The sequence below is a fragment of the Emydura macquarii genome, unplaced genomic scaffold (assembly GCF_026122565.2).
Source record: "Emydura macquarii macquarii isolate MOO-44397 ecotype Brisbane River unplaced genomic scaffold, CSIRO-AGI_Emac_v2 contig_374, whole genome shotgun sequence".
In the NCBI taxonomy this organism is placed as follows: Eukaryota; Metazoa; Chordata; order Testudines; family Chelidae; genus Emydura; species Emydura macquarii.
In genome coordinates, this window is record NW_027130511.1 from 15,171,251 (window position 1) to 15,199,042 (window position 27,792).

Genomic DNA, 27,792 nt, shown 5'->3' on the forward strand with positions numbered 1-27,792 from the left:
CCTCTCATGAGCAACTCCTCATTCAGGAGGTGCAGGCCCTAACGTGTCTTTCCACCGCACTGCGTGTATTCACCAAATGCATGGCGGCCACCTCAGGCGCAGAGGAGTGCAAGTTTTTCCTTACCTGAATGACTGGCTGATCCGGGGTTGATCACGGGGGCAGGTTCAATGCAGCATCGAGATTGTGAGGGACACCTGCCAGTCACTGGGCCTGTTAATAAAAGAGCAAAAATCGATACTTACACCAGTTCAAAAGATAGAGTGCATAGGGGCAGTCCTGGACTCTATTCAAGCCAAAGTGCTCTTGCCCAAAGACAGATTCTTAGCAATGTCCGGGCTCACAGTCTGACTAACTGTCCATCCCCTCACCATGGCAAGAGTATGTCTCAGTCTCCTGGGGCACATGGCAGCATATACGTACGTGGTCTGACATGCCAGGATGTGTCTTCTGCCACTCCACTTGTGGCTTGCCACAGTTTACTCCCCGGTCAGACACTCCTTGGACAGAGTACTCACGATCTCCTCCCATGTACTTACCTCTCTGTTATCGTGGCTGGATCCTCAGCATGAAATGGCAGGGGTACCTTTTGTGGCTCCCAGACCAACTGTTGTTGATATCAGATGCTCCGGATGTGGGATGGGGTGCCCATCTTGGTGCCCTAAGGACTTAGGGTCTTTGGTCTTCACATCAATGTCAGGAAACTCACGGCGATTCACCTGGCCTGCAAGGTATTCCTACCACACTTCTCCAGTGAAGTGGTAAGAGTCCAGATGGACAACACAGCTACCATGTATTACATCAGCAGGCAAGGGGGAGCCAGGTCTTCAACCCTTTGTCAAAAGGTCTTGCATCTCTGGGAGTTCTGCGTGAGCCACAACATCCATCTGGAAGTGGTGCACCTAACGGGTTTAAAAAATACATTGGCAGATCATCTGAGCAGGACCTTTTGCTCTCACCACGAGTGCCAAGGACACTCGGAGGAGAAAGAAATGGTGTATTGGTTGATCACAGGATGACTATGAGCCACTAATGTGATGCAGCCATGAAAAAGTCTAATGCAATCTTAGGATGAATCAGGTGAGGTATTTTCAGTAGATATAGGAAAGTGTTTGTACCATTATACAGAGCACTGATGAGACCTCATCTGGAATACTGTGTGCAGTTCTGGTCTCTCAAGTTTAGCTAAGATGAATTCAAACTGGAACAGGTGCAGAAAAGGGCTAATAGGACGACCAGAGGAATGGAAAACCTACCTCATGAGAGGAGACTCAAAGAGCTTGCCTTGTTTAGCCTAACTAAACAAAGGCTGAGGTGAGATATGATAGCTTTCTATAAATTCAGAGGGATAAATACCAGGGAGGGAGAGGAGTTATTCAAGTGAAGCGTCAATGTAGACATAAGAACAAATGGATATAAACTGGCTATCAACAAGTTTAGGCTTGAAATTAGATGAAGGTTTCTAACTATCATAGGAGTGAAGATCTGGAATAGCCTTTCAAAGGGATCAGTAAGGCAAAAAACACAACTGGCTTCCAGACTGAGCTTAATAGTTTATGGAGGGGATGGTATGATGAGATTGCCTACATTGGCATGTAGATGATCTGCAATTGCTAGTAGCAAATATCCCCAGTGGTCAGTGATGGGACACTATCTGGGGAAGGCTCTGAATTAGTAGAAAGAATTCACTCTCATATGTCTGGCTGTTGGGTCTTGCCAAAATGCTCAGGATCCAACTGACTGACGTTAGGAGTTGGGAAGCAATTTCCCCATGAGTCAAAATAGCAAAGATACTGGGGGGTTTTTGCCTTCCTCTGCAGCGTGGGGCATGGGTCACCTGCAGGTTAAAAATAGTGTAAATGATGGCTTCTCTGTAACTTGAAGTCTTTAAATCATTACTTGAAGACTTCAGTAACTCAGCCAGAGGTTATGGGTGTATTACAGGAGTTGGTGGGCAAGGTTCTGTGACCTGCAAAAAAAAAAAAAAAAGGAATTATTTTAACACGCATAAAATACTGTCCAATTACTGTTTGGTTGTGTGGGGGCATTCTCCCATGCCCATTCTGATTGTTTGATTTCCAAAACCCTTTCCCCACATCCTGGAATCATGTATTAGTATTATATTAATTTGTTGTTTTTTAAATAGTATGTCAATGTGCCTCTTGTCTTCTGTATAAAATCTAGAGCAATAACAAAACCTCCCATTTTAAGCCTCTATTAAAAATGTCAAAATTAGTCATTTTACCCCCAAGATATTATGAGCCAGATTGTGAATCAACATGCATAGCACTTCAAGAGAGAAGATTGCAGAGAAAGCCCTCCACCATATTACAAACTTGTGCAGCAGGGTAGCCATGCTACCAGTCTTTGAATCCCTTGCACTGTTTGAAAGTGTGCTGAAATTGCTACTCCCAGTAGCATGGTGTATGAGTAAATGGATACAACTGAGGGAAAAATCTCCAGCAACAGTGCACACAGTGAGCACACACCTCACATGGAATGGACATGAGCAAGCATTCAAAGAAGAACACCTGATGTCTCCCCTCAAGTAAGTTACCATTTTAATAAGACAGCTTTCTACACTGAAGCAATAAGCCTAGACTCATAGGGTAGAATACAATTGAGAGAATTCAGATATCACTGGGAAACACTGAAAAAGTAAAAGTACCTGGTGAAATGAAGACTGTTCACTTACTACAGATTCTAGACGTGATTTGGTTATTTCACGGTCTTTCAGAAATATTACATTTTTTTCACTCCTTTGAATTTCTTTGGCATCCTTCAGTCTCAAGAGACCAGGGGTATGTACCCCTCAGAGGTAAAAAATGTATTCAGTTGGTTTTATGGCAGCCACGGCTGTGGCTGAAGACATCTACTTGAGAGAGTCAATATCTGCCACATTTGTCACATTTAAAGGTGTGTTTTGACCTTTTGGGTTTTGCCTTCTGTGAGCTCCTTTCTTGTCTGCTAAACCGGACTGCTTCCTCTTGTAGTTTTGGAGATCTTTATTGAGCTCTTGTTTCCAACGGCTGTGAATCCTGCAAGTGATCTTCCCAGTTATCCATATCTTTCTCCATTTCTTTAAGGTCTCATTTGCACCACATCCTTGAAAAGCAGTTTTGGGCACCCTTTAGATATTTTCCGAGATGCTAATTCACCCTAAAGGATATCTTCTGGGATGTGCCCATAATTAATTTGTTACACATGCTGAAGCCAGTGGAGGCATCTCTGTTTATGAGTGTTTGCATGCTGGGTAACCTGGCCTGCTTGAGCACCTCGGCGTTGGTGACTCTGTCCCTCAGGAGATTCAAAAAAAAAAAAAAAATTGACGAAGATGTTGTATAAGAAATCTATTGAGCCTTTTTTCCTGATGACAGTATAAGGTCTATGTCTCACTCCCATACAAGAGTATTGATAACACATACATGATACACAAAGATCTTTGTGTGTTCTGTCAGTTTGTTGTTTTGCCATGTAAAGCAAGAAGGATTCTTTCTCCAAGAATCAGGCAGTAAATACAATACTGAGCAGTTTATTTGCGATATCGGGAAATCTGACAAATCAGCTTCAACTTTATGGTGTTACAAAGATCACTTATATACATTTTTTTTTCTCACTTAAACAATTCATTTACATTTCTTTTATCTATTTACTTACAAATACAGACCTTGTTCTTCTCAGTAAGAACAGGGGTGATAAAGACAGAGACAGACCAGGATTTCTAACTAGCCTCGGGGGGGGGGGAATGGGTGGAATCTTTATAGATAAGAGGGTACGCCACAAGGGTGGGTGGGGGGGAGGGTGCAAGGAATGTGCTGTTCATGGAAAGGCAGAATCACTAAATGGGCATCTGGTCCTCGAGTTATCAGGCATTTACATTAGCCATTGTCCTTGAGATTTTGTTATGCATGCCTGTTAATTATTGTGGGTTTCGGTTGGGCTGAAAACGCCTTCAAGTCTAACAGCCGTAACCTCTTGCTCAGTCTAGATATTGTTGTGGCAGATTTTCCAGTTTGGATATTGAGTTCCTTTTCAAGTGAAAGGTTGACTGCGATAGTAGATCCCAAGTATGTGAACTCATTCACCACTACAAGTACATAATTATTGATTTTGATGGAGGGTGCTTCTTCAACTCCTTGGCACATTATGTTAGTCTTTTTTAGGCTTATAGTAAACCTGAAGTCTTGGCAGGCTTTGGAAAAACTGTCCATGAGGTTTTGGAGATTGGATTCTGTATAGGTCGTCACTGCTGTGTCATCAGCAAGAAGAAGCTGTTGAATAAGGGCCTCCCAAGTCTTGGTTTTAAAATTAAGTCTTGCAAGATTGAACAGCTTTCCATCAGATCTTGTGTGCAAGTAGATTCCCTCATTTGAGGAACAGAAAGTTTGTTTCAGTAGCAAGGAGAAGAAGATCCCGGACAAAGTTTGGGCAAGTACAAAGCCTTGCTTGACCCCATTACAAATCTGGAAAGCCTTGGAGACTGAGCCGTCATATTGGACTGTGCTGTACATTTTTTCGTGGAAGGACTGAATCATGCTTAAGAGCTTGGGAGGATATCCAATCCTTTCTAAAAGTACCAATAGTCCATTTCTACTGACAAGGTCAAATTCAGGATAAATTCTTTCTGCCAGGATCTGAAGTCTATTCAGGATAACTTGGGCAAAGGCTTTCCCCATGATTCTAAGAAGGGAAATGCCATGATAGTTATTACAGTCGCTCCTGTCACCCTTGCTTTTATAGAGTGATGATGATGGCATCTCTCATTTCTTGTGGTACTTTGCCTTCTTTCCAGCAGACAGAGCAACTCATAAAGGTATTGCAGTAGGATAGGTTTTCCGCATTTTATGACCACTGATGGTATGCAGTCTTTTGGCATCTATGGCAAGGCTAAGCTCCTTGGCAGTTGGTTCATCATCGAGTTGGTTCATAATAGGCAAGCTTTCAATGACATTGAAGGCTATGTCCATAACAATATTTTCACAAGAGTAAAGCTCAGAATAGCATTCTATCCAGCGATCCATCTGCTTGGTGCGGTCGTGAATTGTTTCCCCGGTTGTTGTTTTAAATGGGGCTGTTTTCTTTGAAGTTGGGCCCAAGGCTTTCTTGATCCCATCATACATGCTTCTGATGTTGCCTGTATTGGCTGCTACTTGGATGCTTTCACACAGGTGCAGCCAATAGTCATTGGCGCAACGTCGACCAGTTTGTTGTATCTTGGTTCTTGCCACTCTCAACACTTGTAAGGTTTTTTCATTTGGATCTCTCTTATAATTCATTGGGGCTATACATTTGGCCTTGATGACTGGTGTCATCTCACTGGAATATGTATCAAACCAGTTGCCAGTCTTGTTTTCCTTCTTTCCAAAGACTGACAAAGCTGCATCACAGATTGTGTTCTTCAGTTGCTCCCACTTCAGCTGGGCACTTGAAGGACAATCACTGTAGTCAAGGGCTTGTTTTAATATGTTCTTGTACTGCTATGACTTTCCTTGATCTGCTATGATACTGATGTTAATAAGATGACATCTTTTTGCTTTACATCTGTGTATTTTCTTTGGTTTAAATCTCATCTTGCTGTATACCAAAGTATGGTCTGTGTCACAATCAGCACTTTGATAACTGTGGGTAATAAGGATGCTGTTAAAGTTGATATACGTTGTAATCATAAGATCCAGTTGGTGGCCAGTGGCCAGATCTGGCCATTTTGTGTTGTGGTTTTGTCCGAAAGAATGAGTTTGTTACACAGAGGTATGATAGAAACAAAATTTTAGCAGTCTCTGAACGTTTCCATTCATCTTATCAGTTCCATATTGACCAAGAACTCTGAATTAGTTATATAGAATGGTTACTTACCTCATAACTGTTGTTCTTTGAGATGTGTTGCTCATATCCATTCAGAATTAAGTGTATGCGCGCCACATGCACCAGTGACAGAAATTTTTCCCCTAGTGGTATCCGTAGGGCTGGCTCTAGCGCCCTCTACAGCAGCACATGTACACGCTCGTATATAAGGCACTGCTCGCCCCCTCCCTCTCAGTTCCTTCTTGCCGGAACTCCAACAGAGGGAAAGGAGGGTGGATTGTGGATTGGACATGGGCAACACATCTCAAAAAGCTTGCTGCGTGATGGCATAGTGGGACGTAAATATATGAATCAAGGATCACATAGCAGCTCTGTATATGTCCTGAATGGGTACATGCGTCAGGAAGGCCACTGAAGACACCTGCGCCCTTGTGGAGTGGGCAGACAGGGAAGTGGGGCGTGACCCCCACTTGCTTGTAGCAGGTCCAAATACTGGCCGTAATCCAGGATGAGATCCACTGGGACGACACTGGATGTCCCTTCATCCGGTCAACGATTGCAACGAAGAGCTGCATGGAGCAGTGGAAGGGTCTGGTCCTGTTGATGTAGAAAGCCAATGCTCTCCTCACATAGAGAGAGTGGAGATACCTCTCCTCATTGGATTTGTGAGGCTTCAGATAGAACACTGGCAGGAATATGTCCTGGTTAACATGGAAATGGGAAACGATCTTCAGCAGAAAGGTTGGGTGAGGACGAAGTTCGACCTTTTGTGTGTGGCAACTCTGAGCTCAGGGCTTGTAACTCAGAGACCCTCCACACCGAGGTGATCACCACTAGGAATGCCACTTTCCAGGACAGATGTGGGAGGGAGCAAAAAGCCAATGGCTCAAATGGCGGTGCCGTAAATCTTGAGAGGATGAGGTTTAGATCCCACTGAGGGACTGGGTCTCTTGTCAGAGGAAAAAATCTCTCCAGGCCCTTGAGGAATCTGGACACCATCCCATGGGAGGAAACCGACCTGCCTTGGATCGGAGGATGAAAGGCCAAAATTGCCACCAGGTGCACCTTCATAGACACGAAGGCCAAGCCTTCCTGCTTCAGATGAAGCAGATAGTCCAGGATCATCTGAAAAGGGGATTTAGTCGGCGAGGCATTTTGACCTGTTGCCCAGCAGGTGAAGCGTTTCCATTTGGCTAAATAAAATGCCCTCATAGATGGCTTCCTGCTCTCCAGCAGGATCCTCTGAACTTGGGCCGAGCAGTGGCGCTCGTCCCCACTCAGCCACAAAGCATTCATGCCATCAGGCGCCGAGTGGCCAGATTCAGGTGGAGCAGCCAGCCCTGGTCTTTAGAGAGAAGGTCTGGTCTCAATGGGAGTGACAATGGCTGGGCCATTGAGAGCTCCAACAGCATCCCAAACCAATGCTGTCTGGGCCATGCCGGGGCTATCAGCATGACCACGTTCTGTCCCTCTTGATCTTCATGAGGACTTGGTGTATGTGAGGTAGCAGGGGAAAAGCATAGAAGAAGCCCCTAGTCTATGATAGGAGAAAAGCGTCGGACAGGGAGGCATCCTCCGACCCCAGGAGGGAGCAATATTGAGCGCACTTCTTGTTTTCCGTGGTAGCAAATATGTCTATTTGGGAAGTTCCCCACCTTTGGAAAATGTTGTCGGCTCTCATAGCAAAAATTCTTGTTGTTAGTCCCTAAGAGCATGACCTTGCACTTTGTGCTATTACATTTCATTCCATTTCTATTACTCCAGTTTTCAAGGTCATCCAGATCTTCTTCTATGATATTCTGGACCTCCATGTTAACAATACCTCCCACATTTGTATTAGGTGCATATTTTATTAACACACTCTCACTTTTTCTGGCAAGGTCATTAATAAAAATGGTAAATAAGATTGGTCCCAAGACTGATCCCTGAGGAACTCAACTAGTATCCTCACTCCAATCTGAGAGTTCATCTTTCAGAATGAGATGTTTTGGTCTCTCCTTTAACCAGTTTCTTATCAACCTTTCAGTTCTCATATTAAACACCATCTTCTCCAATTTAACTAATAATTTCCCACATGGAACTGTATCAAATGCTTTTCTGAAATCCAGGTAGATTAGATGTACTGCATTTCCTTTGTCTAAAAAAACCAGTTATCTTCTCAAAGAAAGAGATCAGGTTGGTCTGGGATGATCTACCTTTTGGAAAACTATATTGTATTTTATCCCAATTACCCTTTACTTCTATTTCCTTAATTACTTTCTCTTTCAAAATTTGTTCTAAGACCTGGCTTAAAATAGAGGTCAAACTAGCATGCCTTTTGGTGATTATTCCCTTTGTTTTCAGTGCTGAAATCTGTAATACTATAATTCCAAGAACAGGGAAAACAGTCCATAAGAGATGAGAATGATGTTATAAAAATTAACAATAATTTCTTTATTGGGGGGCTGACCTAACATTGAACATGATTAAAATACAGAATACAGAAATGTGAATGAAGAAATTTCCAGAGGCTGGTTAGATCTTTGTACAGTTGCTAGGGTTTACTAAAGGTGAGTAGCAGGAGACAATTAATACTCTGTGTGAAGTATGGCACAATTCAAGACCAGTCTCTTAAACTTTCCACTTGTAGGTCCATTTTAAACTGGCTTCTAAACTAGAAAACTGACTTCTTTCCTACCTCAGCTTAATGTAGACCAAACTTGCTAAAAAGATAAACTAACAGTTTATTTCAGGGCCTCAGATAAGTCAGTGATGAACCAGAAAAATCTCAGCGGTAGCTTAAATAATTTGCAACCTTCAAAAAATGTGGGGACAAAATCAGACCTTAAGAAATAAGCAGGTACCATTCCTTTAATCTTGTTGTTTCACCCTGGCTGTGATTTTGGTCCTTAATATTTAGATACTTAAAATATTTCCATTTGAGGCTGTGCAAAAAAAAAAAAAAAAAAAAAAAAAAAAAAGCCTCCAAAGATTATGAACAACCCTGTGTAAAAATAGATCTAGGAATCTTGGATGCTTACTCAGATGTTGCCCTCATTGAAAGTCTTGGAGACAGTTACTGTAGTTACAATGTATTTAGAAGTTGATTTTCAATACTACTGAAACTTCTAGGATGATTTTAGTTGGGGTTGGTCCTGCTTTGAGCAGGGGGTTGGACTATATGACCTCCTGAGGTCCTTTCCGACCCTACTCTTCTATGATTCTATGAAGATGGGGGAAATTCTTTCCTTAAGCTAATATTAAGTCCAAAGTACACCATAACAGTAAGACACGGGGAAGTATAGATTAATGAAACATTTCTGCTTAATGGAATCATTTTGTATTTAATTTAGAACCAACTAAGTGTGTATTTAAAACTATTTCTTTCTGTGTGCATTACACTGCATTTGTCAAAAATGAGTTTTGTTTGCCATCCTGTAGCTCATTCACCTAGGTTGGTTAGCTTGTGCTCCTTGGAGATGGGATGATGTTGTTCCCAGTGCTCAGGCCCAATATTATTCAGATAGAGTCTTACTCCTGGGAGAAATCTGTGTCAAAAATGTTTAAAATATTGCACACAATATTTTAAAATTCTGCAAAATTCTGCATATTTTATTTGTGAAAATAACACAAGATAATCACATCAGTTTCAATTATTTTGGTAATTTATTACAAAAGATCTGTCAGCGAGTATGTCTGTAACAATGCAGACAACAGAAAGATTCCCCAGGAGTCTAAAGTTAAAGAAACCCCTACAATAGCCCAGTTCCTGTTTCTCTGTTATGCTTTTGTTGGGCACCTCAGTCTGGGTGTGTCACACGTGCCAGCTGGGCACATCTTGAGGGAAAACAGTTGGTGGGTGCTGGAGGGGTGAGTGTTTGTGTACTGGGAGAGGGCATTTGGGGAGGTGCTGGAAGGGGTTGTGTGAGGTCCCCCCCCCCAGCCCAGACACCCACACATCCCTCCCAGAGCCCCACCGTATGGCTCGTTACCCACACCCCTTTCCCCCAGAGCCCAGCCGCAGGGCATATCCCAGCCCAGACACCTGCACCTCCTCTCCCAGAGATCCAGAAGGAGAAATAGGCTGATGCTGGTCAGACCAGGCTTGTATGGAGTTTCCTGCAGTGATTTCAGTGTTGAGCTGTGTAGGGCTGGCACTGCCAAGGGCCTCCATCCATGCCAGACCAGGTGCTCCATTCACTGCGGGGCTGCAACCCATACGCTGCCTCCTTCCTTCAGAGCATGCCACGAATTGCAGCTGCCAGGAACACTCCCTCCCCCACAACCACCTCCTCTCCGCAGTGTTCTCTATTTGCAAGCTGGGGAGTTGGGCTCTGCTAGGTCCACCAGCCCCTAGTAGAGGCCCAGCAGCTCTGCAGCACCAATTCTGTGGGAAAAAATGAAGTTCTGCACAGAACATTAATTCTGTGCAAATTCTGCATTGTGCACAGAATTACCCCAGGAGTGAGTGAAATGACTTACTCCTTTCATTTTTACCTAGCATTCTTTTGCATTGAGGCATTCAGTGCAGCAAGAACAGAAGCTGACAAGGTCTGTGGAGGTAGAAGGGTGCATAAAAGTAGTTACAGCTCTAGAAGCAGGGAGAGTAGTGGGTTAATGGGCCAAGGCAGGGAATTCAACTCTTACCCTCCCCCCTCTCCCCCCCCCCCCCAACCCAGTTGCCCAGTTCTTATATGTGGTTGCTGAGCAAAGGCACAAGCCTCTTTGCACATATGCCATTGTCATATGTCATATCAGTTATAGTTTGGAGTGTGCCATAAATTATTTGTATGTTAATTGTAGATTTACTCAAATTACATACATAAAAAAGGAAAACTTCACTTATAATTCAGCCATAGTACATAGTAATTTTAATTGGACATTCTCTGTTGATTCTTAGTCCTTTGGTATGAGCATCTTATGTTTGGTATAAGCTTCTTAGTTTCTGATAGTTAAGGATAAGATTTTGTCACAGAAGTTATGGATTCCATGACTTTCAGAGACCTCTGTGACATTTTCAGCTTCAGCCCCTTGCCCCGGAGAGGCAGGGTTGGAGCTGTCAGGCAGCGGGGGCCCCAGAGCTCCGAGTCACCACAGGCCACAGGGACCCTGGAGCTCCAAGCCACCGCAGAGACCCCAGAGCTCTGAGCTGCAGGCGCTAGAGCTCGCAACCATTGTGGGCAGCAGGAGTCCCAAAGCTCTGAGCTGCCACGGGAATCCCGGAGCTCTGAGCTGCCACAGGCATCAGCAGGAGCTTCAGTCCCTATCACCCCCCACAGTGGAACCTGGGCTTCAGTCATCCCCCTGTAACCTACTCCCATTATTTTTAGTAAAAGTAGCAGATAGGTTGCATGCTTTCATGAATTTTTGTTTATTGCCCACAACCTGTCTGTGATGTTTACTAAAAATAACTGTGACAAAATCTTAACCTTACTTATAGCACATGTGAGTAATGCTGAACTTTAAATTCTTATTAACAGATACCAGTCCACTTAATCTATGGTAAAGCTCAGTACCTGGATATCCATGTATTTACTGTGAAATGTAACAGTATTGTCAAAAATCCCTCAGACCTGGAGTTAGTTTGCTGATGTAGAGTTGAACTGAGCCTTTGATATTAAATTCAGACAGTTTAGCTGTATTTTCAAAATTACAAGTTTGGCTCTTTGAAACTGGGAGGGATTTGAAATCACTTATCTCAGATGTTTGTGCTACAACAACAAAGACTCTGAAAAACATTTCTGATTTTGTAATAAGCTCAAGATGAGTTTACAGGCTATGAGCTTTTTGGAAAGCCTGTTTAGCTTAATGAGGATTTTCAGATTTCAAAACTCAAACACCTTTACATGCAAACAGGTGATTATTACCAAATTAGGGAATGTTGTTTCCCATATTTATTTATTTTTTTTGGTGTTTTCTTTCAGCTATTACAAGTGCGGTAGTGCAGTAGATCATTTTGCCTTTAAAACGATTTTTGAAAATCTCATATGCAGGGTTTCTATTCTAAAAGTGTGATAGTTGAAAGATTGTCTACCTGTTTTTTCCTGTTAAATCAAAAGCTGATGTGCATACATTTGTTCTGTCCCATAAATAAGTATTTAATCTCAAAAAAGCCTTGGATTCTGCTGCCATGACAACTAAGCAGTGTCTGAAACTCTGCTGTCATAGTGACCTCCATACCCTGCACTACATCACACTGAAGCCTTTTCTAAAAGGCCCAGCAAAAGCAGTAAGAATTCTTGTTGATGAATAAAGAAGTGCTTTTTCTGAAAAACAATTAGACAGAATATTTAAAGATACAAGTAGTTATATATTATCTGTGTAACTAGTGGCTATTTTTAAGTTAGATGCACATTCTTATTTAAACATTGAATCATTAGCTCTGCTGTTCAATTTATTGTAGGGAAATAATAGCATGATTATTATTATTATTATTATTATTGTATTACCATAGCACCTGAAAGGCTAGTCAAGGAGCAGAACCTTATTATGTTAAGCGCTGTATATAGAACAAAAAGATGGCCTTTCCCTGAAGAGCACGCTATTATTCCTGCTAGTTGTAATGTATTTCCGAACAGTTTGAATCATCTGTGGAAAAGAATATGAAATTAACTAAGCTGTAAGAAGTTTTTAGCTTACTTAACCAGCATGTTATTGATCTCATTATGTTCAGTAGTTTTTAGATAAGATATTGCAAGCAGATATATCAGGGAGGCAGAAAAAAATCAGAAACATTGGCCTAATGAAATAGTACTGTACAGTGGCAGTTTTTTTACCTACATTGTACTTTCTCACACTGTGTTGGTACCAGATTTAAACTCTGTTTTTAAAAGAAATATGTTAAAAATATATAATGTTGGAAGGTGACAATAAAATTATGAAGAGCTTTTTAATAGCTGTTTGGTTTCTAGTGTGTTATATTTCTCAATTTAAACATCAAGGCCAAGATTTTTCAATAGTGACCAAGTGATTTTGTGTTTCTCAGTTTTTAGGTCCCAACCTGAGTCCTTAAAGGAGCTGTGTGATGTTCAGTGGTCACTCAGTGCTTAGGTTTGCTTGCAAGAGCTCTGCTTTATTCGGTGCCTCATTCCAACGGGCTTTACACAACAAGAGCTTCATAGCGCCTCACCCAGACCCTTTTTGAGAAGCTCAGCTCTTGCAGGTATAAGCCTGATTTTCAGAATGTGCTGAGTTACCCACCCACTGAAAATCGGGCCCTTTCAAAGTTCCATAAATTGAGCGTCCAAAAATTGAGGCAACCAAAATCCTTAGTCACTTTAAAAAATGTTCACTCTGGTGTCCATATGCTGAAATTAGATGTTTATGAATTCAGAGCATTTAATTTTATAAGATTAAGGAAAAATCAGAAAAGGCGTAGTTACATACATGATCTGTTAAGCACTTTTCAGGAAAAGTTCTTGACTGTCATTTTCTTTGGACATAAGATCTGATGCTGCACTGTTGAACTCATTGTGAACTTTGCCATTACTGTAGTAGGGTGCAGGATCAGACACTTAGTGCCTAGTATTTTCTTAGGAGAACTTTCAACTAATGACTAACTTAAATTATCTAAACTGTTTGAAACACTGACGTTATTGTGGCAGAAGATAGCATTTCCTACGTTGTAGCAGGAGGCAGTTTTGGATCCCAGAATCAAGTAGAAGTTAGAGCTGGGCTGATAGGTTGTTTTTATTTAAAAAAAATAAAATTAAGCCCTGGAAATTATAATTACGTTATTTAGGTTGACACAGAACTTGTCACCCTCCCTGCCCTGAAAATAAAATTGTAGGTAATGCTTTTTTATTGGTCTAATTGTAATCCTCAAAAATTTGCAGTTTTATTATTTTATTCAGGCCATTGAAAACAGAGCAAGTCAAGGAGGGAGATATAGAAGAATGGGACCAAATTCAGCTCTAATTTATGCTTGTATAGATCCTACAAAATTCCAAAAACTTCAGTGTGGTGACTCCAGATTTATGCTGGCTTAGCCAAGTGTTGAATTTAACCCAGGGAGTTGAATTCTGCATTCATTTAAGCTTTTTGAAGATAATATGCTTTCTCGGGCACGCTTTGATCCAGGATGTAGACACAGATATGAACAGATCAAAGAGAACTATGTATTAAAAAAGTAAAGTCAGATACAGGTGTCTTGGAGTTACTCACCTTGTCACTGTTCTATAGATAGCAGTAACAGGAAGCTACACTAAGAAGAATGTAAAGGGCCATAATCTCTCCAGACCTTGAGTGGCAGAAACTCTTCTTAGACATGCAGCACAACGGTACAAACTTCATGCATCTCTCTCTGTCCAGGAGAACAGTAGTCATTTGTTGATGCCAGAAAAATTGAGCTCTTATTCTTGAATAAGAATTATTGAATGTGCTGATTCAGCATCTCTCCCAGATAGCCTCTTCCAATGGGATTTGAATGAAGCCCCATCCTGAATTGAAAGAGGGGCAGAGAGAGTACCTCCTCTCATACCTAGAATGGAGTACAAGTAGTGGGATGGACAAAATTGAGCATAGCCCTCATACCCCTCCAACCAGAAGGGATGGTTCCAAGAAAGTTCCACATGGTGAACCATGTGGAGTTTACCCCATCTGTCTTCCTTTCCATGGCTTTGCTATGGGACAGCCCCAAGACTGAATGCTATTAATCTGAGGTTTCTGAAGGAAACAATATGTGAAATGACAAAGGTATGGTGCTATTATGCTGAAACTCATGGCACTTAAATGTAAAGTGCCCTGGTTTTGGAATGTCTCAGGATTCCCATTTACATTGAGATGAGAAATATCATGGAGGAGACTTGAGTTGAACTCCAATGGCATCTTTTTCTGGTTGATCCAAATAGTGGTTTTAGCGGTAGCATTAGAGGAATCTGGAAATCTGTAAGGAAGTTCTATAGCAGTCACTACAAGGGAAGGAAGCATAAAAGAGCCTAGATGGAGTGGGGAAAAGCCAGCTCTAGAGCCTGAAGATAATCTAACTACTGAATACTGAAGTATTTATAACACATACATTATAGCATTGATATGGGTAATAAGCTTCATACTTGGTAGCTGTGGAATAAGAAATGGTACATCAGCTAAAAAATTCATCTACATAAATGTGTAACTTTGTCGTATGTAAATCTTAGGAAAGTGCCATTATCAAAAATAAGTTTGTTTTGTTAATTATATTTTACACATCTGTATTTCATATTATTATAATAAATGTTCCTTGTTGTGTATTTGCAGTTTCCTGAATGTGGTTTCTATGGCATGTATGATAAGATTCTACTTTTTCGCCATGACCCTACCTCTGAAAACATTCTCCAGCTGGTGAAGTCAGCTAATGATATCCAAGAAGGAGACCTAATTGAGGTTGTGTTGTCAGGTAAAGTGTATGTTTTCTTGAGGCTTGCAATCATGTTTTGTAATTTATAATATCTACAATATTTTGGTTAGGTATCTTAGTTCATTTTATGGATTCTTACATGCTTAGCCAAAATCTTCCCTCAGATATATGTGTACAGCAACTGGGAGTTGTTGCACATAATAATGGAGGACAGAAATTAGCCCTTAATGAATGTTTTTATATGCCTTTTTCCCGTGTCATACTGCATATTCTCTGACAGCCTGATTTTGCTATCATTTCTAATAAAGCAGCAACTTAATTTTAATAAACAGTTTTAAAAATAAAGGATAAAATTATCTGCAACATAGACAAATGGTAATAACACATAGTATACATTAAGGAAAAAAGCTAATGTGGGAGGATAAATGACTTCTGTGAAAAAGGATAAAACCAAAACATAGGAAGTAACATCAGAACACATGAAATTTAACTTGCATTTACATTAAAAGTAGCTTAAAATGAAATGTATATAAAAACATGCATCAGATAGCAATTGTTTAATGTTTTAGTTGATCAAACACACTCTAATGGCACAAACCATTATTATTGTTATTACTTATCAGAAATACATATTTATGTAGGACTATACTTTTGTTTGGCAGTGTACAGTTTTTAAAAAAAGTATAGACCCAGCCTTGAAGAACTTGAAATGTAAATTAGATAGGGACAGAACATGAAGATAACCAGCAAAGAGAATGGTAGGAAAAGGAAAGATAAGGTGTGAAGCCAGCACAAAAAATGTGAGTCATGTTGTACAGGTAGTGAATTTTATTATTTCTGATATTCTTAAATTACTAAGAAAAGGCAAAAATGGGTGCCTATAGATACTATTATAAATTTAAATAAATAAATATGCACCTCTCTTGATTCCGTCTTCTAATTGTCTCAACATCTGAATTCACCGTCTTGAATTCTCACTCCCACTTGCCATACAGAAATTGTTCCTGCAAGCCCCAGTTCCTAGTCCTCCTTATATGCAGGTAATGCTTCAGGACATATACAATGGGTGTTGAACAAACACTCTGTTAACCTGAGGTTATGAGACTGATAAAACCAGTCTGATAGCATTTATTTGCTGATGGACTAAGAATATATCAATATTAAGTCTAATAATTGTTAGTTACAAACAAAAGTCACAGGACGTCTCAAGGGGAAAGAAGAAAAACAATATCTAGGAAAGTATAAACATAACCACATATATGAAAGATGTGTTTGTTCAGTGCCATTGATCAGCTCTCTATTCTCTGTCCTTCTAAATACAAAAATATTAGGTAGGCAAAGGAAAGTTCGTCAGATCAGCACATCACTTCCCATTCCACTGAAGACAGAGCAAAGTAAGGTGTGGGGTTCCAGTCAAAGGAGATAGAGTAGATAATGAAAGATACAGTCCCTTCTTTAAGGAGGTTCCAACCCAAGAGGACAGATCAGACCCACAAACTTCTGGGTGACCAAGAGATAGTATTATCACATACTGTTGTTGTGTCTTAAAAAATTAATTAATGATCTCACTTTTGCCAATGGTAGAGTAGGACTGTTATGGTGGTTAGACTTCATAGAAGTATATTTTGAGGAGGACTGTGAAAGAGGAGATGCTGAATTTTTTTTGCACTGGGTTAGTGATATTGTTACAGATATAATGAGATAATGTGGAAGAAATCATGGAGAGGATAGTGAAGGAAGGAAGCAAAAGGAATGGGTAGGCATTAGGTAGTGGCAGAGCAAAGAGGATGGTTAAAAGAGACCAGATGAGAAACGTTAGGCCCTAACAGGGAGCTGGAGGTGGGATGTACATAGGGAAGGGATATGAGGACTGGGAACAGTATGAATGGAGTGGTGGGTGAGAGCATCTTCAGTTGTTAGGGAGGCCAGAAAATAATGAGTTACAGTAGAAGAAATGAGACATTAGGTGATTAGGCTGGAGAAGAAATAGAAAATTTTAGAGATGTAGGTGAAATGTTGACAGGATTTGGCAACACCCTAAATGGGAGAAAATGAGAGAGGGAAATAGAAAATAGGTTATGTTTGAAAGGATGGACAGCTGGGAGGATGTTGGAACTTTAGAGAGATCGATAAGGGAAAGTTTGGAGGGAGATGAGGAGCTTAGTTTTTGTCATGGGACATCCATGTCGAGTTCCTGGAGACATACCTGGTGAAACCAGCTAAATGCTTGGGGAAAGGTCGGGGTGAGGAGAAAGAAGTTAAAGCCATCAACATATAGGTAGTAACTGGAGCCACAGAAAAAATCACTGAGAGATCATTTGGAGAGAGCCAAAGTCTGAGTTCTGGGGGATATTGGCAAGAGGAAGGAGAGGATAAGCTTTGAATCAAAATAAACATAGCATTCCCATAAGCCTGTTGCATGAAAGAAAGTCCATTTTCCATACCCTTTGCTCAAGAAGGCAAAGGCACAGGCTGTACAGTACAGAAGTCCAGATCTAAAGCATTCCTGTAAGTCAGCAAGAGGACGTTCATATTTTCCAGATCAGGAATCAGATTTCTCGTTTTGAAAAGATATCAGTTATCCTGTTCCATATTTGCTACAGTATATAATTGTTACAATTCACTAAATCAGTAATAATGCTACAGTCAACACTGCACTTAGTCTTTTATTTGGCATGTAACTTATTCTCTTTTGAAATGCAGACCACTTTAAATGCTTTTCAATTTGCCAAAATTAGAAAGGCAGCTGTTTAAATCTTCAAAAGTAACACTAATATAGTACCTGAAGGAGAACGGCGTTACTGGAGAAATGAAAGTTCTAAGGCATTCATGCCCCTACTTCACTGGTGAAACCTAATGTCTGTCCATGAGAGTGGGCAAATATGCACTGTGGTTGAATTCAAAGCAATTTACATAATTGAATGTTTCCTGTTTAGAAGTACAGGGAATGCACTGAACAGTGGAACTGCACACTCTATCATGACTGGAAACAAAATTAAAAAGAGAAAATTGAGTGAAACCAAATGGCATGTTTAGAATCCCTTTCTAGGCTAGTGAAGAAGATGGAATTCTTACTCTCTGATACAGTGGACTGTGCAAATTGCCAGATCTCAAATGAATGTGCAGATGCAAAACCCACAGCCGCTCTGGCATCTCCATGTGCAATGTGGTATTGCCTGGGAAGTGAGAGATGAGATCTTTGTTTTTTAAATACATAATTTATGTAGATTAATATTCCTTGCATTTTTATATTGTTGTACAATGCCTAGCATCCTGAGGTCCCAATTTGTTTGAGTGTCTCTGGTTCAATCCTCTCTGGCTTAATCACAGATCGATCCATGACTTGATACCTGGGTGACACTGTGCTCTAAGAAAAAAATGTGAATATTTTATGAGAGATTTAATATTTGGAAAATACTCTGAAGATGAGATCATTTTTCGCAATTATTTCTTCATTTTTCCTGCTCTTACTGCGTTACTATTTTCTTCCATCACTTCTCAATTTTACTTGTAAATAGGGCCCAATCTATTTTCTCCTTACCTAGAAAACTCCCACTGAAGTTTAAAATAAGTAAGGATGCATAAGAATGTGAGCTAGGGCCCATTTTACATGTTGTATGTGTTTCACGTATAACACATTTATTTATATGAATCAAACTTCATTCATCTCCACTTCTTGTCCCTGAGAATGGATCCTGTTTCATTTTCTCCTCCTGTGTAGCAGTAGTGCCTAATAAAGACTGGCTCTCCCTTTCTTCCAGCTGCTTTTACAGGTCTTCTGGAAGCCAGGAGGAGGTGCCAGAACTATGCTGACCAAACAGCAATCCAATGACTACCTGCAAGTGCTCTGCAGTCTGTAGTTTGGGAACCTCTGGCTTACCTATAGTTGTCATTGATGTTCCCCTTTAAAATTAGTGTTAATTTCACTGTCGGTGTGTGTAAATAAACATGTATATGAAGTATAGTACATACTATTTTACATTTTTGATGTCTGAATTGTTAGCAAGGCTTCCAAGGAGTGATTTTTAACAGCTCTCAATGTTGACCTAACCTCAGAGGGAGCAGAGTTAGGTGAATGCTTAGCACTTTTGAAAATCATGCCCTCCAGGTATAGTTCATACCCAATTTCACCATTCATTTCTGATGGTCAGCATATGGGTGCCTGCTTCTGCTCTTGTTATGTTTCTTAGGCAGATGTGATGCTATCGCTTTTTTCCTCTTAAACTGTTCTGGCCTACTGGACTAAACCAGACCATATAAAACCAGAAACCTCCTTCAACTCAAAACACTGTTGACATGGGTTTGGGATTCTGGCTGTCTAACTCTCCTTCTTTCCTCAACTCTCCCAAGAGCTTTATGCTGGGAAGGAAGATGAACATCCTAGGATAGTAGTTCTTCAACTTTTTCATTCTGCAAAAGGACCTTCATATAAAGTACCATGTTTTCCAAGCCCCTGGCTTCTCTATTATATGCTTGGTTTGTTCTGATACTTATGTAGACCACCAAAAAGATTCCTTTAAACCATTGGTAGCCAAATGGTCCTGTTGCTTCCTGAATTCCACTCGTAATAAAAAGCAAGTGGAAAATTTTGACAAATGGAGTGGTGTTGTAAGCTAGTTCTTACCTAGAAATGGTCTTCTCCTTCATTTTGTGCCTGACACACTTGTCAATGCTCCTCCAGGGAATTTCAGAATGTTGCTATACAGAACTTCTACAACTTATTTGTACTTTTCTTTCTTCATGTAAAAATCACATCTCAGTGAACTTGCACACACTGCTTAAGTATCCTAAATGCCAAGCAGTTTACACTGTATCCCAAAACACAGAAGAAAGGAACCCAAATAATCAGGAGACAAAAAAATGTATTTATTTAAAATATCACTTTTTTATTGCCTAGAGACTTATTTTGTATTTTCAAATATTTGTATCTGATTGTTTTGTGTTTTAAATATCTACACCCTGATATGTCCCATATGAATACTGATAACAGTTTTAAGAAAATTTTGCAGTAGGGTGAGTAATTAGAAAAACATTTCAGTAGGGATTATTTGAAAAACATTTTTGTCTTCTCACACATTCTGACCTTTAGTTCCTCTAGAAAAACATAATGCATCTCTGAATGCTGTTCTATAAATTTGAATAAGCATTTATTCTCAGGTGCTCTGTCTTTTCTGGCATGTAAAATTACAGGGTTCTTATATAATATTTAAAAAAATTAGAAAGCTGTAGGAGTTTTACAATTTTATGTCATGTCAAAGAGGGAATACATTAAAACTTAATTTTTTTAAAAGTTAAAAATATATCTGCTGGGCAAATTGTAAGCAAAATCACATCAAAAGAAATGGAAAAGGTATTAAAGTGTGATTTACCTAAAATATAAAATCGTACATCAGTGCTGATACACCCTAAAAAAATTGATTGTCCAAATTTTGCCATTGAGAGACCCATTGGATTCTTAATATAATGAGAGTAAAAATGTGAGACATTATTAAAAAATCTTGCCCCCTTATCCCCTCCCCCTCCCACAATTTGGAAGAGAAACCACTCATGTTCTATCAAGTGTTCTTTGCAAAGCTTCAAGAGAATTTTTCTTCAGTGATGGCAAATGTAATTGAGTTTTCTTTCAGTATCATTTTTATGCCTGATTGTCAGATGGGGTCATATGAAAGAACACTACCTAATAGGCTACTTCACAGTAGTTAGAAACATTAAATCATACTCAGACATAGCCACATAATGTGCCAGTATAATTTATAGAGCAAGAACCTGAAAAGGGAAAAATGCATATTCAGTGTGCTCACAATATTAATGACAGTATAGTGGTAACAAATATCACACTGTTCGTCTATGGACGCCATGCCTTCTAGTTATCTGGGCTACTGTGTTATGATGTGAAAATTCACAATCCACATTGAACTGGCCAGAAAGTGCCACCATTTGCTCTGTAGCTTGGGGCATGGTTCACTTGCTGGTTTGAACTAGAGTAAATGGTGGATTCTTTAAATTAAAATTAAGCTTTTAAATTAAGATTTGAAGACTGCAGTAACTCAGTCAGAAGTTATGGGCCTGTTGCAGGATTGGATGGGTGAGGTTCTGTGGCCTGCAATGTGCAGGAGATCAGACTAGATAATGATGGTCCCTTCTGGCATTGAAGTCTATGAGCTTGAGTCTGTTCCACTAAAAAACATAATTAAGGCTGCATGGTCCAACACTCAAAAGTTAGGAAATGCCAGGATGAAGGTTGTCTATGTGATCTTAATTCAGCCTCCTTGTGTGTATGCCTCACTGTGTTTTCCGTGCCTCACTCAGTTCACAGAATGAATGGTGCTCACTTAATGGACAGCTATTCAATATTTGTTTTCTCCTCATTGTTCAGTATGTGGCCCTAGGGCTTATTTACTGCACAGTATTCAAACTCCCTTCTGCAGACAAAATTATTAATTTCCTCAAGGACTTTTCTATGGTGCTCATCACAATAATATCTAAGTCCTTCACAAACATTAAATTAATTTATCTTCACAACACCTCTTTGAGAAGAGAGGTGATATCATCCATATTTTACAAATGGGGAGCTGATGCACAGAGAGATTTAGGTCAAAAGTATCCATTGATTTTAGGTGCCCAATTTCAGATGCCTAAGACCTGATTTTTCAGTGTATTTAATGTTATATAGTCCTTTATATGTTCCAAGCATAGCTCTCATTGACTTCAGTTGCAGCTTTGAGGTCTCATCACTTCTGCAAATCAGATTCCAGGTTGAACATCCAGAACATAAAGAATACACAATTAGTGACCATTTGAAAAGTTTGGTTTAAGTTCCTTGCCCAACATCCACAGAAGCTCTGTGGCAGAGGCAAGGATAGAATCCAGTTCTCCAGGGCAACATCCAACTGCTGTAACCAGGAGTGAAATTATCCCTATTCTTCCTGCAATCATTCCCCTGCCTCATTTACTGCACACCTTCCAACTTCTCCAACAAATAAGGCAAAGGTCCTACAGACAACAGCCTCCTTCATGACACAATCCTGATTCATCTTCAGACTGGGTCCATTCTTTGCACTGAATGACGCAGGGATCCTGGGTAAATAGTAGTATGTAATCATGTAATTTACGACTGTATCATTATTCATATAGACAAGGGAACTGAATTAAGGTTGCAAAAGCAACCTTAGTTCTGGAATTTCCTATCCTTTGAGTGCTTGACTTTGCACCATTATTAATATTATTTTAACATTTTTGTGTGTTTCTAGGTTTTTAAAATAATGAACAAATTCCATCATATGGCATCATATTGATACCCACATGGGTCATCAGTAGGGTTAGAACATTTGGAGCCACCACACAGACCTCTGTCCTTTGTTATAAAAAGGAATGGTGATCGATTGTTCTCCATGTCCACTGAAGTAGTCTGCAGGAAGAGAGATGTAGGTTAGATATTAGGAAAAAAAAATTCTAAATATAAGAATAGTTAAGCACTGGTACAGATTACCTAGGGAGGGTATGGAAATCCCCATCACTGGAGGTTGCAAAGAATATATTAGACAAACATCTGTCAGGGCTGCTGTAGGTATATTTAATCCTGCCTTAGCATGGAGGATGGACCTCTTGAGATCCCTTCCAGCCCAACATTTCTATGATTCTATAATCACTTTTCATAGCATGTGTATATTCTGTTGTTATGCAGTTTAGAGTATATGGGTCTTTCTACAGAAGTAAAACTAGGCAACACAATTATGGTGCCAGTGGGCCATTAAAACTTCCAGAAATAATGGTGTGTGAGAAATAAATACCAGTGGCTTAAACCATCTCTAAAACTTCTAAACAATATGTCTAAATCACTTCCTTGAAACCAGAACCATTGTGCATTCTTTCTTTTTAAATGCAGATGCTGGCTGATTGGTTAGCTATTTCTCCTTCCTAAAGATAAAAAAGAAGTTTGAAAATCTGAAAAATATGTTAGGAAAGGGCATAAAGACACGGAGAAAAATCAGGAGGGTATGATCAGGAAAGGAGGAAAGGAGTCTCCAAAGGCCACTACTGTGAAAAACCTTAAATATAGAAGCAAAACTGGATTTGTTTTTGTTGATGGGAGGCAGCTAAAATTGTATAGTTTTTCTCTTTCTGTGCTTCATCTCTTCAGATGCTTTGTACTCTTTTTGTAACTGCTTTACGTAGTCACAGGTATAAAAGTGAACTCGGTGAAAAATACTAATTCAGATTATTAATGACAGTCTCTTATATTTTAAGGCTGTTTTTGTGGTCAGGCAGTTATCCCATTGAAATGAGGTTATCAGCTCAGAAAGCTTGAAGTACTGATTAAAGAGAAAGCATAAGTGTAAATATGAGTATTCGGGGCTTAACTTGCACAGTTGCCTTTTTGGAAAAGTATTTAAAGTTCCATTTTTTGAATCACCATTAGACATAGCCAAAGATCTTTCCATGTTGCTTTGAATGTTATTGATAACTGTGTTCATAATTTTAATCTAGTATTTGTTCAGAAATCCCAATGCGGTAGTTTATAACCCTAGTGTGAATAGAACATTTCCATATGTTGTCTTTTTTTTTTTTTTTTTTAAGCTGGAAAAAGTGGTGCCTCAATTACAGCTTCTCTAAATTAGGGAAAAATAGGTTGTGTTTTGAAGTATGTTAGCTAACGCATGTTAATTACCAAGTTTTTAAACTCAACTTTCATTAGGAAAGGAATAGATAGTAAGACAGAAGATATAATATTGCCTCATTATAAATCCATGGTATCCCCACATCTTGAATTCTGCGTGCAGATCTGGTCGCCCCATCTCAAAATATATATATTGGAATTGGAAAAGGTACAGAAAAGGGCAACAAAAATTATTAGGAATATGGAACAGATTCCATATGAGGAGAGATTAGTAAGACTGGGACTTTTCACCCTGGAAAAGAGACAACTAAGAGTGGATATGACAGAGGTCTATAAAATCATGACTGATGTGGAGAAAGTAAATAAGGAAGTGTTATTTACTCCTCCTCATAACACAAGAACTAGGGGTCACCAAATTAAATTAATAGGCAGAAGGTTTAAAATGAACAACAGGAAGTATTTTTTTATACATTGCACAGTCAACCTGTGGAACTCTTTGCCAGAGGATGTTGTAAAGGCCAAGACTGTAACAGGGTTCAAAAAAGGACTAGATAAGTTCATGGAGGATAGGTCCATCAACGGCTATTTCACTTTTGGCACTGTACCTTTTAATTTCTGTTTAACCAACATCCTCATTTTTGTGTACTTTCCCTTTCTGAAATAAAAAGCTGCTTTGGTTTGTCCCTTCCTCTTCCCCCACCCCCAACAAGGATGTTAAATTTTATTCTTCTTCGAGTGCTTGCTCATGTCCATTCCACTATAGGTGAGTGCATGCCTCCGTACACAGTTCCTGGAACTTTTTTCCCCTTAGCAGATCCCGTAGGGCCGGCTCCGGAGCTGCCTGGAGCCCCGCACACATGCCGTGATATATGAGGCACTGACAGCCCTACGTCCCCTCAGTTCCTTCTTTCCGCCCGTGAAGGTTGCTGGAACTAGCTTTGCTTTCAGCAAGTACTATTCCCCTTCTTTGAAACTTTTTTGTTATTCTAAGTTAGTTTTAGTAGTTAAGTAGTTGTTAAGTGTTGTTAAGAGTAGTCAGAGATAAGGGGACTTAGAGCGGCCGGGTTATGCCCCAGTCGCTGGGATTCAAGCCGTGTGCCTCCTGCAGGAAGGCCTTCCCACTTAGTGACCCCCACGACTGCTATCTTAAGTGCTTGGGGGAAGCTCACGGAAAAGACAAATGTAAGATCTGCAGCGTTTTTAAACCGAGGACCCAAAAGACCAAGAAATTCAGTTGAAAGGCCTGCTGATAGAGGCAGCCAGCCCGCTCCATCTCAGCACCGAGCATGACCTTGGTGCAGAGCGCACCGCCGGCACCGGCCTCAACTCAGCATTGTGCAACATCGCCGGTACCGAGGAGGAAAAAGCAGCACACGGAGTGCAGACACTCCCCTGTGCTGTCAGTACGGGCAGGTTCAAGCACAGAGATGCACCGGACCTGACCCGTTGAGTCTTCTCCAGTGCCTGCATCTCTGGTCAGGGAGCCTCCCCCAACTCCTGGGAGTGGGTATTGTGCAAAATTAAGCACTCGGGACTTTTTCAAGGGGAAAAGGCAGTATGCCGCATTTATTGACAAAAACTAAAGTAATAACTAACTTAAACCTACACACACACACACACATACACGCGCCCAAACGCACCAGAAAGCGTTCTATAGTTATATATAGCTACCAGTCCTGGTCGTGGCTTGAGATTGTAGCTAGGGTCCGTTGCTGGAGTTCGTGGCTCGTGGCAGCTACCTGGCCAGGGAAGCTGGGCACGAGGATAGCAGGGTCTTTGTCGGGTGCGCACCGACGCTCTTCTTTAGATGATGTGTAGAACGCTGTTTTTCCCCAAAGCCTTGAAATCTCACCCAGTCTTTTATAGGTTTTTCAGTTCTGCTGTGTCACGTCACTTCTCTGTGACCGTTGATTGCAGGTACAATAGCAGACGTGACTTTCAGCTTGTTCTTTGATGTCTTTGATTAAGTTTGATTAAGTTTTTCTGGGGTGGATCCTTCTTTGCTTTTTGGGGCTGTGTTCACACTCTTCAGCCTAGGATGGACTTCACACTTCATCAGGACAACTTCATCAAGACAAGCTGGCAGTTTGGGTCTGACTCACACACACATACACCCTCCATTCATACCTTGTTCAGATAACTATCTTATTCATCTAAAGGTTTAGAAAAGGTTTGACACAAGATGGCGTACATAGGGTCAAAATGGGGTTTTTACACAAGATGGAGTACATAGGTCAAAATGGGGTTTTACATTCCCAATATGGAGTATGACTGAGAGAAGTTCAAATGTTACACGATTTCAATAATAACCATATAGAGGTTGACACAAATAAGGGTATGAATTAAAAGCTATGAATTAATCTACAGGGTTACAATTACAATTTTATTCCTACATGGGGAGAGTTCCCCTGCCGACGCCACTGACACTGGAGGATTTTCAGGCAGCAAGAGCTTTGTTGGCCTTGCCTACGCACGTCGGTCCCCCCCTCTGCCGAGGGAGAAGGGGCCGGTGTCACGGGGGTAACCCCCGTTGGGTCCCCCTGAACTGCAGTGGAGATCCCCGGTTTGGGGAGGAAGATCTCCTGCCAGACGGCCTCCGAGGGTAGAGCAGAGATGCTCCCCCAGCAGTTGCTTCAGGTCAGTGTCGGCAAGCCGGCCTGCTTCAACACAGGACGCGGAGTCTCCCTCTCAGCGCCGACATCGATCCCTAGCACGGGAGGCAGCGCATGCCAGGAGGCAGCACCTGTCAAGGTCTGTCAGGTGGCACTTGGACAGCTTCCGTTCCAGATCCCCGGCACCAAGGAGTTCGTCCATACCAAGACAGCACAGAACCTGGTCACTATCGGAGGACCCAGCACCGAGGAGTTTGCCCGCACCGAGGAGGCGCAGAACCTGGTTGCCATTGGAGGAGCTGGCACCGAGGAGTTCGCCCACACCGAGGTGGTGCAGGACCCGGTTGCCATCTGAGGACTCGGCACCGTGCAGTCCACGACCCGGAACCCAGTCACCAGAGTCTGGCTCGGCACCAAGGAATTTGGAGCGGCGCCGACCTCAGTCACCAAAAGGATCTGCAGGACCGCAAGGCAAGTGGCACCAGAAGTCTTCGGTACCGAGACGACGCTCTGGTACCTCTAGCTCTTCGGAGCGCACCTCCATTCGTTGGCACCGCTCGCAGCGACAGAGGCAGTCCTCGTCGTCCTCCAGGTCAGAGGCGTCGAGAGGGCGGTCCCTGGCTGTTCCTGTGACTCAGGGTCTCCCAGGGGAGTCAGCATCACAGCCTGTGGTGCAGTCAGCCCCAGGTTGGCCCCAGGGTCAATGGCCACAGCAATGGCCTTATTAGGCCCCATGGGGTATCTAGATGGGGCTGGGGCCCCAATCCATCCTGTCATCGGGGCTGCAGTCCATGACTCCGGCACAAGAGAAGGCCCACAGGAGTTGGACCCCATGGAGGGACCCTCAACAGGTGCAACCCTTTGTCAGGAGAGGGACCACCCACAGGATGCGCCTCGGCAGTCTTTTTCCTCCTCACCGGAAGAGGCAATCTCCCGGGACCACATGGCACCACTGGAGGATTTCAGGGCACACCAGGAGCTGCTCAAGAGTGTGGCCTCCAACTTGGGGCTGAAGGTGAAGGAGTTAGAAGAAGCTGAAGATAGCCTCTTTAATGTGCTGATGGCAGCTGCCCCAGCAAGAGTGGCCCTCCCAGTCCACGAAAGGGTCCTTAAAATTCTAAAGGCCCTGTGGAAAACCCCTTCCTCGGTCACCCCTACATCAAAGGTGGCTGAGAAAAAGTAATATGTCCCGGCCGAAAGGTTCACGTATTTGTTCACTCACCCCGCCCTGGAAACCCTGGTAGTAGATGCGGCTGACCAGAGAGACAGGCAAAGTGAGCCAGGGTCCACTCCCAAGAACAAGAACAATAAAAAGTTGGATTTGTTTGGGAGAAAGATTTATTCCATGGCAATCCTGCAGTTCAGAATTGTCAACCATCAGGCCCTTCTGGGTAGATACAATTTCAATCTGTGGGACTCCCTCAGGTGGTTCACTAAGGCCCTGCCCCAG

General features: G+C 41.4%; 1 protein-coding gene across 1 annotated transcript in view; it reads left to right on the forward strand.

Annotated features, from left to right (window-relative positions):
• Positions 1-27,792, forward strand: part of PRKD1 (protein kinase D1) — a 274,425-nt gene that overhangs the window by 147,027 nt on the left and 99,606 nt on the right. The window contains exon 2 of the mRNA XM_067534536.1: positions 15,014-15,152. Within this exon, the coding sequence (XP_067390637.1) occupies positions 15,014-15,152 (139 nt within the window). The remainder of the gene's footprint in view (positions 1-15,013; positions 15,153-27,792) is intronic.